Here is a 12,853-nt window from a genome sequence, read left to right as displayed (position 1 = left end):
TCAGCAGGAGATTCCACAACACTTCATAATGGAGAGAAGCGTTATTATTGTCTTCATCCTACAGCTTGGGAGACTAAGACGCAGGGCATGGGTACTATTCTTCATTGTCTGAATTTTGAATCTGCAGGAAGGCATTATCCTTCTCATGATAATTCCCTGTGCAGAAGATTTTGGAAAGGGTACAGAGCCCTAAACATTTAGCTCTTCGGTCAGAATGGACTCGCTGGGTATTGGTAGTGTTTGTCTCCAGCTGGGATTATGGCCCCATTGTTCTGGGCACTATTCCAATGCAAAGTGTTAAGCAGTCCCTGCCTTGAAGAGGTTGCAAGCTTAGAGTGGCAGAGAAGTCTGCAGAGTGCATTGCAAACAGATGCTGTTCACATCCTTTTCCTGACACGGCATCCTCATGTATACACATGTGCATCTGTTGCGAAATGAGCCCTTTCCTGGGGTTGGTCTTTACTGGTATCTCACAGCAACAAAACCTTAGCTTTATTCTATTCATAGCTATTCCTAGAGGACTTTTTCCCCCCTGCCTCTGCCGTTAGTTCTGTTTGCCTCAGGGAGATCCTTTTATACTCCTCTGTTTGAAGCTGATAGGACCCCTCTGATCTGACATGAGTGTTTCAGCTAATATAACTTCATCTCTGAGCAGGATCCAGAAACCTGAGACCCAGTTACAGACATCAAAACAGGTCCATGCAAGAGTCCACCTGTGAAGAGTCTCCTATCAGCCTGATTCCCGAGACTATTGCTAGATAGATAAAGAAATCCGTATTTAATTAACACTGGCCTCAAAGTCTTTGTACCTGTATCTTGAAGGTCACAAGATGTATCAAGTAAGTTCCATCTCTTCGTTCATCCACAATGTCCTCATGCGATGCCAGGGATGGGCAGGGGATGGGCAGGTTTCCACAAAAGAGAGTTCTCTGAGTCTCCGTTATGTGTTTTTCTTCAAGTTTTGCCTAGTGATGCAACCGTGTTTCTGCAGTAGTTTTGCTTCTGCTTCCCCTCCCGTCCCACCTTTTAGCAGTGAATGGGTGTAAAGAGAGGTTAATAATTACTGTCTGCACAGCCATTCTGCGTGTTGCCTCCAAGGCCCTGAAGCAGGTAGCATGCCACCTGTTACCCAGCTGGTGTTCGAGTGAGGGATCTTCACGTGTGCCAGACTTGTCTGGGGCCTGCCTTCTCCTCATTGCCTGCGCCAATCGTCTTACCTAACGGAGAAAGCTTTGTTCCGACATGAGCTCTCACTTGGGACAGCCTTTCTGGGGCTTGCCAAGGTCTTAGATGCACAGAAACCTTTACCGTTACCCAATCAGCAAAGTCTCTTAATGTGTCCAGCTTCACAGCCAGCTGGTAAATGCATATCTGCAAAACAGGAAGAGAATTGGACTTTTCTCAAGCTTTATTCAATGTCAACTGTTCCCAGATTCTCAAGGGTCTCTGGGTGGAACCTTGTGGTCCTTAATGTGTATTAATGACCTGCCTGCTGCTGCACATCGATTGAAACATGTGACTGTGGGCTTTTTTTGTCCTTTATTTTTGCTATGCCAAAAAAAAAATATATATATATATATATTTTTTTTTTTTAAGAGCCATTATTCTAAAGGTTTTAAAAGATGACTCTAACTTTCCTGCTGCTTGCAGAAAGGAATTTTGCTCCCCAGATTTTTACCATGCAATTTGAGGTGATGCAGTTCAGAGCCAAGAGCCAGGCACAAAGAACCATTTATTACAAAATTAATCAAAAACGCCTTTCATCAGAGTATTTTCAGCTTCTGTCATCAAAAAAATTGACCTCCTCCCCACTGTTTTTGTTTTTTTTTTCTTTCCATCAGACATTTGTTCTGTGGGCTCAGTCAAGGGCTGTTTATGTTACCATGCAGATAGGGCTCGAGGGATATTTTCCCTAAGCTCCTGGATTTATTTTCAACTACATTTCTTTTGGTATGAAATTATCATTGACATCCATGAGACTGGCCTTGGCTATTTGAAAGACCTCTCCTCCCTCCATAGTTACATCCCTCCATGAAAACTGTCCTCCACCAAAAAGAGCACAGTACCAGTTATCTTCAGAATCAGATACACAACTCATTTGTTCAACTTAATATTCCCTTAATAATTCCTTCACACACAGGCACACAAACATACAAACATGCATTATACCAATTCAGATGCAAGCAAGAAACCAAAGCATTTATCAATGAATCAAGCTGCTTCTCCTATTGGACGAGAAAAAATGAGACATTTTTTCCCTATTTCAGATACTAAAGAGTATTGTGATGGAGCCATACATGGGCAGACATAGGATTTTGAAAAGGGAGGTATACATGGTGTGGTGCATTCTCACATATAATACAACACACATTTTTCTCCAGGTAAAAAGAAGCTAAAAGCCTTACTAATAATGCTGAGGATTGGGGGCTTTGTTATTCAGTTTAAGATTGAAGTAAAAACAAATATAACTTTATGGGAATTTGTATTAATTTGCTATGTCACACACTATGAAGTTAGGCAAAAAATATCAAAAGATGTGGTCTCTTTAGTCCTGTTGTCATTAGAATTAAATGTACATCTCTTCTATCCTCATAAAACAAAATCAAGCCTTCTTGAGCATCTTGACAGGTCATCTAATGCTTCACTGAGTTACTGGAATATCCAAACCTGCGTTAATGTTCACCTCAGTTACTGTTTCCACAACTAAGTTAATGGTTTTAGCTAGCGTTCAAAATAGCTTGCAGGGCTGTGAGATAGGAGCTATGTTGCAAGGAGTAGCTAACAGACAGCAGAACTGGAGAAGAAAGAATCGCTTGATTAGTGAAACGTTAAGACCATTAAAAGAGGAAAGAGGGTTGGTAACGCCTGTGGAATGACGAGTTTAGAAGGAATCTGGTACATTATTATAAAACATGAAGTCAAGTGACTCTTTGAATTCTGCCTGAATAGAAATGCCACTGCCAGGCACTTGGTGGACCGGATGCCAAAGGGGGTACAACTGCAACACTTTGTCTCCCCAGCCCCCAGATCTGCCCCTGGGATCTTGGCAATGTAGACTGGTATATAATGGCCTGCGAGTGGCTATAAGCATACTGAGTAATATAACTGGACTACATACTTCCCTCGCAGAGTGAGGCAAAGGTCTTCGTTGTTCAAGGAAGGGTGAATGGAATAGAGAATTCCTCTAGAGTCTTAGCGTGAATGAGATTTGTCTATCTGAGAGCTTCTCTGTTACTCCCTTCCTGAAACTTTAAACTAATATATGCCCCTTCCAGAATTTCTCTTTTGGCTCCCCCAAGACCCTCAACCCTACTTTATCAGACCAGACCCAATTTTCAGGCCCAATGGGACCCAATTTTCCCATCTTAGTTCCCAAGGCAGATTTCTCATTTGTTGGTGTCTGTCTTTTAAGTCTTGATTGTACTTCATAGATTTCATAGACATTAGGGCTGGAAGGGACCTCGGGAGATCATTGAGTCCAGCCCCCTGCCCCAGGGGCAGGAAGTCAGCTGGGGTCACAGGATCCCAGCAAGATAAATGTCCAAATGTTTCTTAAAAGTGTCCAGAGTAGGTGCTTGCACCTTTCTTAAAAGTGTCCAGAGTAGGTGCTTGCCCCGCCTCTGGCGGCAGTCTGTTCCAGGTCTTGGGGGCTCAGACTGTAAAGAAGTTCTTCCTTATGTCCAGCCTGAAATGGTCTTGGAGAAGTTTGTGACTATTTAACCTTGTCATCCCATGGGGCGCTCTGGTGAACAGGCATTCCCCCAGGTCCTGATGCACACGCCTTTTATACTTATAGGCAGCCACCAGGTCCCCCCTGAGCCTGCGGTTTTCCAGGCTGAAGAGTCCCATAGCTCTTAGCCTCTCATCATAAGGCCTGTTTTCCTGCCCTCTGATCATGCACGTGGCTCTCCTCTGGACTCTCTCAAACTTCTCCACATCCTTTTTAAATTGTGGAGCCCAGAATTGGATACAGTAAGCAAGCTGCGGGTTTTTCTTCCCAAGGTGATGTACCTTGCATTTTTCTAAGGTGAAGGCGATCAGGTTTTCATCCGCCCATTTTCCGAGCCTATCAAGGTCGGCCTGGATCACCATCCTGTCCTTGGGTGTGGATGCTTTACCCCAGAGTTTGGTGTCATCAGCAAACTTGGTCAGTCCACTCCTGACATCAATGTCCGCATCATTAATTAAGATGTTGAAAAGGATAGGCCCAAGGATGAAGCCTTGGGGGACCCCACTGTTTCATGGTCCACCACAATGATTGACTTCCATCAACTACCGCTCTGGGTCCAACCTTGAAGCCAGTTCCCCAGCCAGCGGACTGTGATGTAGCCGAGGCCACAGTTAGCCAGTTTTTCTATAAGGCTATTGTGGGATACCAGATCAAAAGCTTTTTTAAAGTCGAGATATATGACCTAAATCTCTTCTCCCTTGTCCAGGTGATATGTCACCTGGTCATAGAAGGAGATGAGATTGGTCAGGCAAGACGTACCTGCAACAAACCCGTGCTGGCTGTCCATCAAGAAGTTGCCTTCAGTCAGTTTGTCAAGAATGGTCTCTTTGATGATTTTCTCCAAGATCTTCCCGGGGCTAGAGGTCAGGCTAATGGGCCTGTAGTTCCCCAGATCTACTTCCCTCCCTTTCTTGAAGATAGGCACCACATTGGCCTTCTTCTGGGGTACTTCAGCTGAGCACCACCAGTTCTCAAGGATCCATGCCAGCGGCTGAGCTATGATGCTTGCCAGCTCCTTAAGTACCCTGGGATGTAAGCTGTCTGGGCCAGCTGACTTGAGAGTGTCCAACCTCTCAAGGTGTTCCTGCACATGGTCAACATTGATGTGGGGTAATAGTTCTCCCTCGTCCTGGCCATCCCATACCGTATTGGGCAGGGCCGTCCCTTGGGGCTGGTGAAAAACCGATGCAAAATACCTGTTGAGCAGGTTGCCTTTTTCCTGGGCGTCGGATGTCATTTGACCCATCTGGTTTAGCAGGGGTCCAATGTTACCCTTGCTTTTCCTCTGGCTCCCCACATATCTAAAAAAGGACTTTTTATTGTCCTTGATACGTGTACCCAGTTGGAGTTCAGTCGCAGCCTTGGCTTTCCTAGTTCGCTCCCTACAGGTCTGGGCCAGTGCAGAGTACTCCTCCTTTGGGGTGGATCCATTATAGGCCTTTCTTTTTAGACGCAGGAGGTCCACTAGTTCCCTGCAGAGCCAAGGGGGCTGCTGTGCCTTTTTGCTGCTTTTCCTCCAAGATGGGATAGACATTGCTTGTGCTTTCAGGATCGCTCCCTTGAGGAGCAACCACTCTTCCTGAACACCCCTCCCCTTTGGGTTGTGGTGCCTTAGGGCCTCGCCAACAAGCCTCCTGAGCTTGTCAAAGTCAACTTTCCTGAAGCTGAGGACTTCTGCTTTGCTGACTGACTTGCCAGCCTTACGGTGGATGGTGAAGGTGATCAGCACATGGTCGCTGTCTCCCAGGTTCCCTTCAATCATTAGGTCACTGATTAAGTCATCCCCCGTTGCCAGTACCAGGTCGAGCAGCACTTTGCCTCTCGTCGGTCCATAGACTTCTTGAGTCAGATAGAGCTTGTTCACGCACATGAGGAAGCTTTGCGGCCGTTCGGATGTGGCCGAGTGCTCTTCCCACGAGATGTCAGGGTATACTTCAGTTCCATATGCCCGCAGATGGTATACGGAAAGTGATGTTTTACCGTCCTATCATTATTCTGCCCCTACTAGCACTTCTGTAGCTGAGGGGCTGTGTTCAGCTGGCTCTTGGCTATGTATGGTGATTTAATTAATACAAAGCACCGCATGTAGGAGGGCATGATCTCAGTACAGGACAACCATAAAGGCTAATGATCCTTTGTTCTTTGCCTTCCTTCATTTCTCTCTCTGATTTTCTGGAGACACGTGCTTTGCCTCTTCGTCCAACTAAGTTGATCTGCCTGAAAGTTATTATTATCAACTCTGTTCTCTGGTTCAGCTTTACTACTGGTCAAGACTTCTATATTGTCAGTACTCCTAGGCAGTTCAAACATGATTTAACTTCCCTGTTATGACATTTCTGTTTTCTAGATTCTGCCCCAGAGAATCAGCAGCGAAGTCCTAGCAGACATCAGGAAGTCTGGCAGTGCAGCTGTTTCATATGTATCATTTTTACTGCCACAATGTATAAAATAACCAGATGTGGGGGGGGGGCTTTAAGCTATGAGGCCTTCCACCGCAGTGAGGATCAGCATTGTAGATGTGGATGTTACGTTATCTGGTTCATGCTTGTTTTTGCATTTCCAATGCACAGGTTGGTGTTCTTGGAGACGAGGAGGAGTGGGTGAGTTTGTACGAGGTGGAGAATGAGCCTGATGCCCAGATGCTAGAGATACCAAGTCTCACTCCTTACACTTATTACAGGTGAGAAAAGCCGGTATTTAAGTGCTATCCAAATAGGCTGGTAAGCTGCAGCACACAGCAGCTCTCCCATTTATAAGCAGCCAGATGCTGATTTCATCATTAGCCGGGGAAGAATTTATGCTTTTTTAAAAACTTCCTTCTTAAACCTACCTGTTTGGTCTGTTTTAATAGCAACTTGCACATGCTGAAACAATTAATCATGCAGCAAAGGAGAGCAAAGCACACACTGACATAGCACGAATATATCCTGAGGCTGAGACTTTTGTCTGTGCGAAAAAAAAGTTGCACCAGTTTAGCTAGAATCAATAGCAATTGATTTTAGTTAAATTGCTGCAAACGCATAATGTCAACATATTTAGATCGCTCTAAGCAGACTTTTATCAGCTTATCTTGATTTGGTAACCTAAATAGGCTTAAGCCTTTGCTTACAGGAGTTTTCCAAATTATAGGCAAACTGATATGTGCAAGCTTTAAATTGATCTAAATGCATCCACCTTAGGGTCTGCACCACTTTAACTCTATTGATTTCTTTTAATCAATTTAATTAAGCTGGTGCAATTTTCTAGTGTAGATGAGGTCTCATAATGGGGATGCTCAATCCTAAGGCAAACGACTTGCATGCAATGACCTACCCATATAAAAACCTTAGTAGGCAAGGACTTCCAGCAGCAAGAGTAGTTGCCACAAGCACCGGCTGTTATCATGTGACTGGGAGGCCTAATGGTCGGTTCAACAGGGTATTGTGAGTAGATAAGCAACAAGATGGAAGCAAAGGAATAAGCTTATTGCTTAAAAATAATTCAGTATCTGTACACAAACCTTTCTGACTTCAGACAAGACCTCCTAACTTGCCCTCTTCAAGAGAAGGCATTACCTGTTAGTTTTGCAGAGCTGTGAAGATGCTCTCAGGAAGCTCTGTCAAGATTGGGGAAAACGGAAGGGAGAGATTTCTAATTTGTCAAGTTTAGGCCATGTATTTTTCCGGCCATTGTACTCAGAGGACAGAGCCCTTTCGCTGCAGAGAAGAGCTATTTAGTTGAAGAGACCTTGTAACAAATTTATTGAAGGATTAAGTAGCAACAAGTCAAAAACCAGATGTTAGAGGGAAAGTGTAACTTGCTCCGTTTGGCTTCAGTGCATATTTAGCACCAGTAGAAGTTGCATATTCAGCAGGTGATGGGGAATGTAGCCAGAAAAACAACTAACAAGCAAGTATAAGACAAACTGGGGAGCTGTTTTATTTTGCCCTTTTCCGTTTATTGCTTTTCCTGCTACATCGCTGTTCTCTTTTCCTTCAAGTGTTACACTCATTTTACACATCCCTTGAATACTAAATTGGTCCAGGCTATACAACTTGGCAGTGGTACCCTCTCTACTTCTAGCTATTCTTCACACAAATAACTTGCTTCCTCCCCATCCTCCCAGCCTTCCCACCCCCTCCAAAAAAACCCAACACCTCACTCCTCAATTTGGTCCATTATATTTTCTTTTTGCAGAAAGTTGGAAAAGATTTTTTGTTTCTTCCTTCCAATGCTGAACAAAAACAGATTTCAACCCCCCACAGATCGCTGCGCAATGGAATTACATTCCAGTCAGCGCTAGTTATTAACTCACCAAAGAGATAAATCATGAGTGGTAATTATCAGTTAGACTGCATCTTTATCGTTTGAGCGTCTTTTCTACACTTTGTGTAAATGTTTAAGCGTGAAATCAGGGAGGGTGTTTGTTTAATGCATTCCCATTAATACACTTCCTAAAGAGGTCAGAGTGGATAGATGAACGGTGCTGCATACGCTGGTGTAACCTTTTCCCAAACTCAGCCACTAGCACCAGAATTCGAGCGTTCAATATGAACAAGTTGGGTGCGTCTAGACGAGCGCACGCATGCCTCCTGCCCCGTCTCAAACCCCTTTGAAGTGGGGCAAGAGGCATGTGCAGGAATGAAAAAATGTTTGCAACGTGGGGGGAAAATTAGACCCCTGGATATCCAGGGGTCAAACAGAAACCCAGGGGAAAAAACTGGGTCAGGGCACGGTCCCAGACCGCACCCTAAGGCAACCAGAGGCTCGGTCCTTCAGAGACCCAGAGTGCCACAACGTCTCTATGATTGGCCTTTTCCCTGGTCCTGAAGCATGCTGCCTGCCCGTGCTGGGAAGGCAGCGGTGCAAGCTGTAGGGACCCAAACCCAGCTTTTGCCAGGTAAGCAGAGGGTTGGGGGGCTGGAGGAGGGGGGAGGGGACCTTGGGAGGCTGGAGACAGCAGGGGAACGAGCAGGGGGTTGGAGACAGCCCCAGAGGCATTCCTCTGCTTTCCCCTGCTTTCCCAAGGCTGGAAGCAGCAAGGGAATGTCTCCATGGCTGTCTCCAGCCTCCTACTTCTTCCCCTGCTTGTCTACAGCCTCAGGGGAGCAGGGGAAGGAGCAGGGGGCTGATGACAGCAAGGGAATGTCTCCATGGCTGTCTCCAGCCTCCTACTTCTTCCCCTGCTTGTCTCCAGCCTCAGGAGAGCAGGGGAATGCCTGCGGGGCTGTCTCCATCCCCCTGCTCCTTCCCCTGCTTGTCTCCAACCTCGGGGGAGCAGAGGAAGGAGCAGGGGGCTGGAGACAGCAGGGGAATGTCTCTGGGGCAGTCTCAGCCTTGAGGACAGCACAGGTGCTGGCCCTGGGCTCTAGCTCCCCCTGGCTGCAGATCCGGGAGGAGCCAGGCAGGTTATTTTGCCCCAAGTGGCACAATTTGCTCCACAACAAAGTGCATGTCCGAGCACGTGCACTGAGGCAAAAAGCCCTGGCTCAAATTTGCACTACTTCTATTTGAGCTGCTGCAAGTGCATGTGCTCGCATGTGTGGACATGCCCATTGGGAGCAGATTTGATCCCAACAGGGAGCATGTATAGATGTGTTCCCAAGGAAGGCTTACTGTATTTTACTGCACAGGGGGGAGGTGCGGCCCCGGGAGACTGTAGGCAGGGTAGTCCATGTGCTGGGGCGGGGGCAGGCTCTGCTCTGTGGGAGGCAGGGGACCATTGGCGATGCGTAGGGGGTGCACGTGCACTGCCTGAGCATGGCGGTGCACCCCCTCAAAAAAGGTGCCGCTGACACTGTCGGAGGTGCCTGTAGGCCATTGCCGCTTGCCACCCCCACCACCTGCTGCCAGTGGTGTCTGTGGGCAGTCAGCAATCATTGCTGGCCACCGTTGTCACTGCCAGTGGTGTCTGTGGGTGCTTGCCGCTCTCCACTCCTCCCCCCACTGCTGACAGTGCCGGCAGCGTCTGCAGAAGGTCCCTGCTTACCACTGCCACCACAGTCCCAGCGCCACCATGCCCCACCAGCCGCCGGGGACATGCAGCGTTCATGCAGGGGACCCACCCCTCCTAAGCAGCCCCCACACCCACATTCCCCCCACACCTACCCACGCAGTGACTCACATTCCCACCCACATCCCCACCCCTTCCCACCTCCTCCTGCAAACCCCACATCCCCCCCATCACACACACACGTGCTTGCATGTATGGACGCACCTATTGAGTTGCTACATGCTAACATCAGATATCTGAAACTGCAAATTCCTGCTATGTTTATAGCAGGCATGAGGGCCTGAAGTCTACAGCAAGTCTCAACTTCTTTGTGATTTTCTTATGAAACTGCAAAAGGCTTACTCTAAGTCTTTCACTACCCTATAGGGACCTCTGCTGTGGAGGAGATCATTTGGAACAAACACAATAGTTTTTAAGATGTGCAGCCGCATTAAATTACATAATCATTCTTGTTGAGGAAGGGAAGGAAGACAGTCCACTGGGTTAAATCAGCCTTCTTTGAGTTGACCATTGAGGGGAAGTATTGTTATCTGCTATGTTTTTAACATCTGCAGGGAAGCTAGAATAGCCAGGTATTGACATTCTTCACAACACATTCAGACAGGGTGGTGCGAACTCTCAAAGTTAAATCACTGTCAAAGTGATATCACTTAGTGCTAGCATAACCTCCTCCAATTTGGTATAATTAACATAAACTCATCATATTGCCATGCCTGGGTTTCTAATAAAGAGGCGAAATTGGTCCGATTTATACATTTGTGCACCTATGAGAACCTTGCCATCATTGTAGCAGTGCAGAAAAGGATGAATACGATGACCCCTGTGCCCAGTGACTGTTGTTGGAGTACCTGGGAGACTGTTTGCACTATTTTTTTATGCTTTTAGGTTCCGGATGAGACAGGTGAATGTTGTTGGCCAAAGCCCATTCAGCCAACCATCTCGTGTCATCCAGACACTGCAGGCACCGCCAGATGTTGCACCAGGGAGTGTTACTGTGCGCACTGCCAGTGAAACTAGCTTGTGGATCCGCTGGGTGGTGAGTTGATATAAACTGGAGAATCTGCAAGAGACACTGATATCTGCCTTGCCTCTGTCTTCCTAGAGGATAAGTCCAAAGTTCATGAATGACTTTTCTAAGCATTTATCCTAAAGAGCATCAGCAAAAAATACTCTTCCGAAATTGCCATAAACGCAAGGCTTCTCTAAGTGCCAATCACATGATAAACTGTTAAGGAACTAAAATTGTAAATGCTGCTTCTAGTTACACTGGTACGTGAGATGATGCCTCCCATTTCCAGTTTAACTGAGAGAAGAGTTTTTCCATATATCATGTACATCTCCTATGTGGAGATTGTATCCGTGTGAATAGATTTCAGACTGTGTGATACATTGTAGAACCAGGTGATTGATAGCAGAGATATTGATAAATAAATTCAGCATGCATCTTTGACTGCCCAAGTTGCCCATAAAACTGTCTCACTTGTATTTTTAGTATTCTGACTCCCTTCGGGTAGGTGCCTTTATATCACCAGTCCCAAAATGTTTCTTCTTCTGCCTGAACAATCTTGAATTTTCCCCCAGGTGACCTTGCTGTGAAGTTTGGAATGGGCAAGGGCTGTCTCTGCTTTTCTGTATATAAACATATTAGAGCTTCAGAATATATAATCTTGCAGGCCCAGGGGTGGGAGTTGTAGTCCATGGAAAGAAGAGACTCCAGATTCCCAGTGGGAGCCACACCTCACTTCCAGTCCTCCAGGAGTCATCACATCGCACTTATGAATGTGCCTTTAGCATGCATAGAAAAACTATGGCATCTTCAGTTAATATGACCCGTCCTACTTGCTCACGGTTTCACCATATACGAGTAATGTACCCATAATGTCGCATATCACATGTTCAGCTACGCTCTATGGAACCACATGTTATAGCAAAACTAATTCAAAAATATTTTAGAGACTTATAAAACTTCTTCTAAGCCCGTCTTTTATATCCAACCCTTGTGAAGTTAGATTCTTCATTACTACGAATCCTACCACGCAGGGTTCAGGGGAGTCACAAACGCAACTAAAAATGACCCAATCTAGCTTTTCCGTATATAAAAATGTCAGTATTTTAAAGTCAGATAATCTCTGCTCCTCAAGCGCTACAAGTGAGTTCTGTGTCCCCTAGGACCTGGGAATTCCTTCTTTCCAACAAAATGAAGTTCCTATTTCTAGCCCTGCTGGCCCATAGGATATAAACTTTAAAGCTATGAAATGTTAATGCATATCAAAACCCCTCAGTTATTGAGGGCTGAATTTTGCTCATTCTTGGCCTCATGCAGTTATAATTTTAAGGTATTTTGGTAGAGCAGGTGGTGACATTTCTAGCTGAGGTTAATTTTTTTTAAATGTCTGAAGCCGCTCAGGGGGTTGCAATGCTAGAATAAATCCCAGCTAGATGGATTAATGGGCAGAGAGCCCGTGAAGCAGTCAGAGGTGTGTGATAAATGTATTTATCACATAGCTCTGCCATTTATCACTGGTTTCCACAATTTATCATGCAGCTCTGCAATTTCCTGTATTGGCATCACTTCCATGTGTATTGACTAAGGGGTGTATTTGTGTGTCTGTCGGTTTTCCGACAAGGTATTTGGTAACATGGCACAGAAAAATTACAAGTATATTGCATGCAAAATAAAATTGGTTAACAAATGAAGGGAAAACACAGAATTAACCTTTTCCCTATCCAAAAATTTATCAATGGCATATTCGTTATGTGGGAGTTCAGAGATGTGACGTACGGTTTGAAAAGCATAGACTAGCAACTTGTTAATTCTGCACTTTTCCTGTTGTTAACTGCCAGCCTCTCCCCGATACTCAATATAATGGGAACCCAGAGTCAGTGGGCTACAGGATAAAATTCTGGCGCATTGATCTGCAGTCTTCTGTGCTGATGAAAGTAATCAGTGACCGGCTAGAGAGGGAATACACTATTGAGGATCTGGAGGAGTGGACAGAGTATGAGCTGCAAATCCAGGCCTTCAATGCCATTGGAGCAGGACCATGGAGTCAAGTGGTGAGAGGTCGCACGCGGGAGTCTGGTAAGTCACAGGGAGCATCTGCTTCTGTGAAGAAGGATCTCGGCGCTTG

The 12,853-nt window shown here is 45.8% G+C and overlaps 1 protein-coding gene across 1 annotated transcript in view; it reads left to right on the top strand.

The window, feature by feature from the left end:
* SDK1 (sidekick cell adhesion molecule 1) overlaps positions 1 to 12,853 on the top strand; it is a 163,217-nt gene that overhangs the window by 47,454 nt on the left and 102,910 nt on the right. Inside the window, exons 10-12 of the mRNA XM_025204581.1 lie at positions 6,301 to 6,410; positions 10,608 to 10,758; positions 12,567 to 12,804. Of these exons, the coding sequence (XP_025060366.1) occupies positions 6,301 to 6,410; positions 10,608 to 10,758; positions 12,567 to 12,804 (499 nt within the window). The remainder of the gene's footprint in view (positions 1 to 6,300; positions 6,411 to 10,607; positions 10,759 to 12,566; positions 12,805 to 12,853) is intronic.

Source organism: Alligator sinensis, unplaced genomic scaffold, assembly GCF_000455745.1.
Source record: "Alligator sinensis unplaced genomic scaffold, ASM45574v1 scaffold402_1, whole genome shotgun sequence".
Taxonomy (NCBI): domain Eukaryota; kingdom Metazoa; phylum Chordata; order Crocodylia; family Alligatoridae; genus Alligator; species Alligator sinensis.
This window is presented reverse-complemented; position numbering and strand designations above follow the sequence as displayed.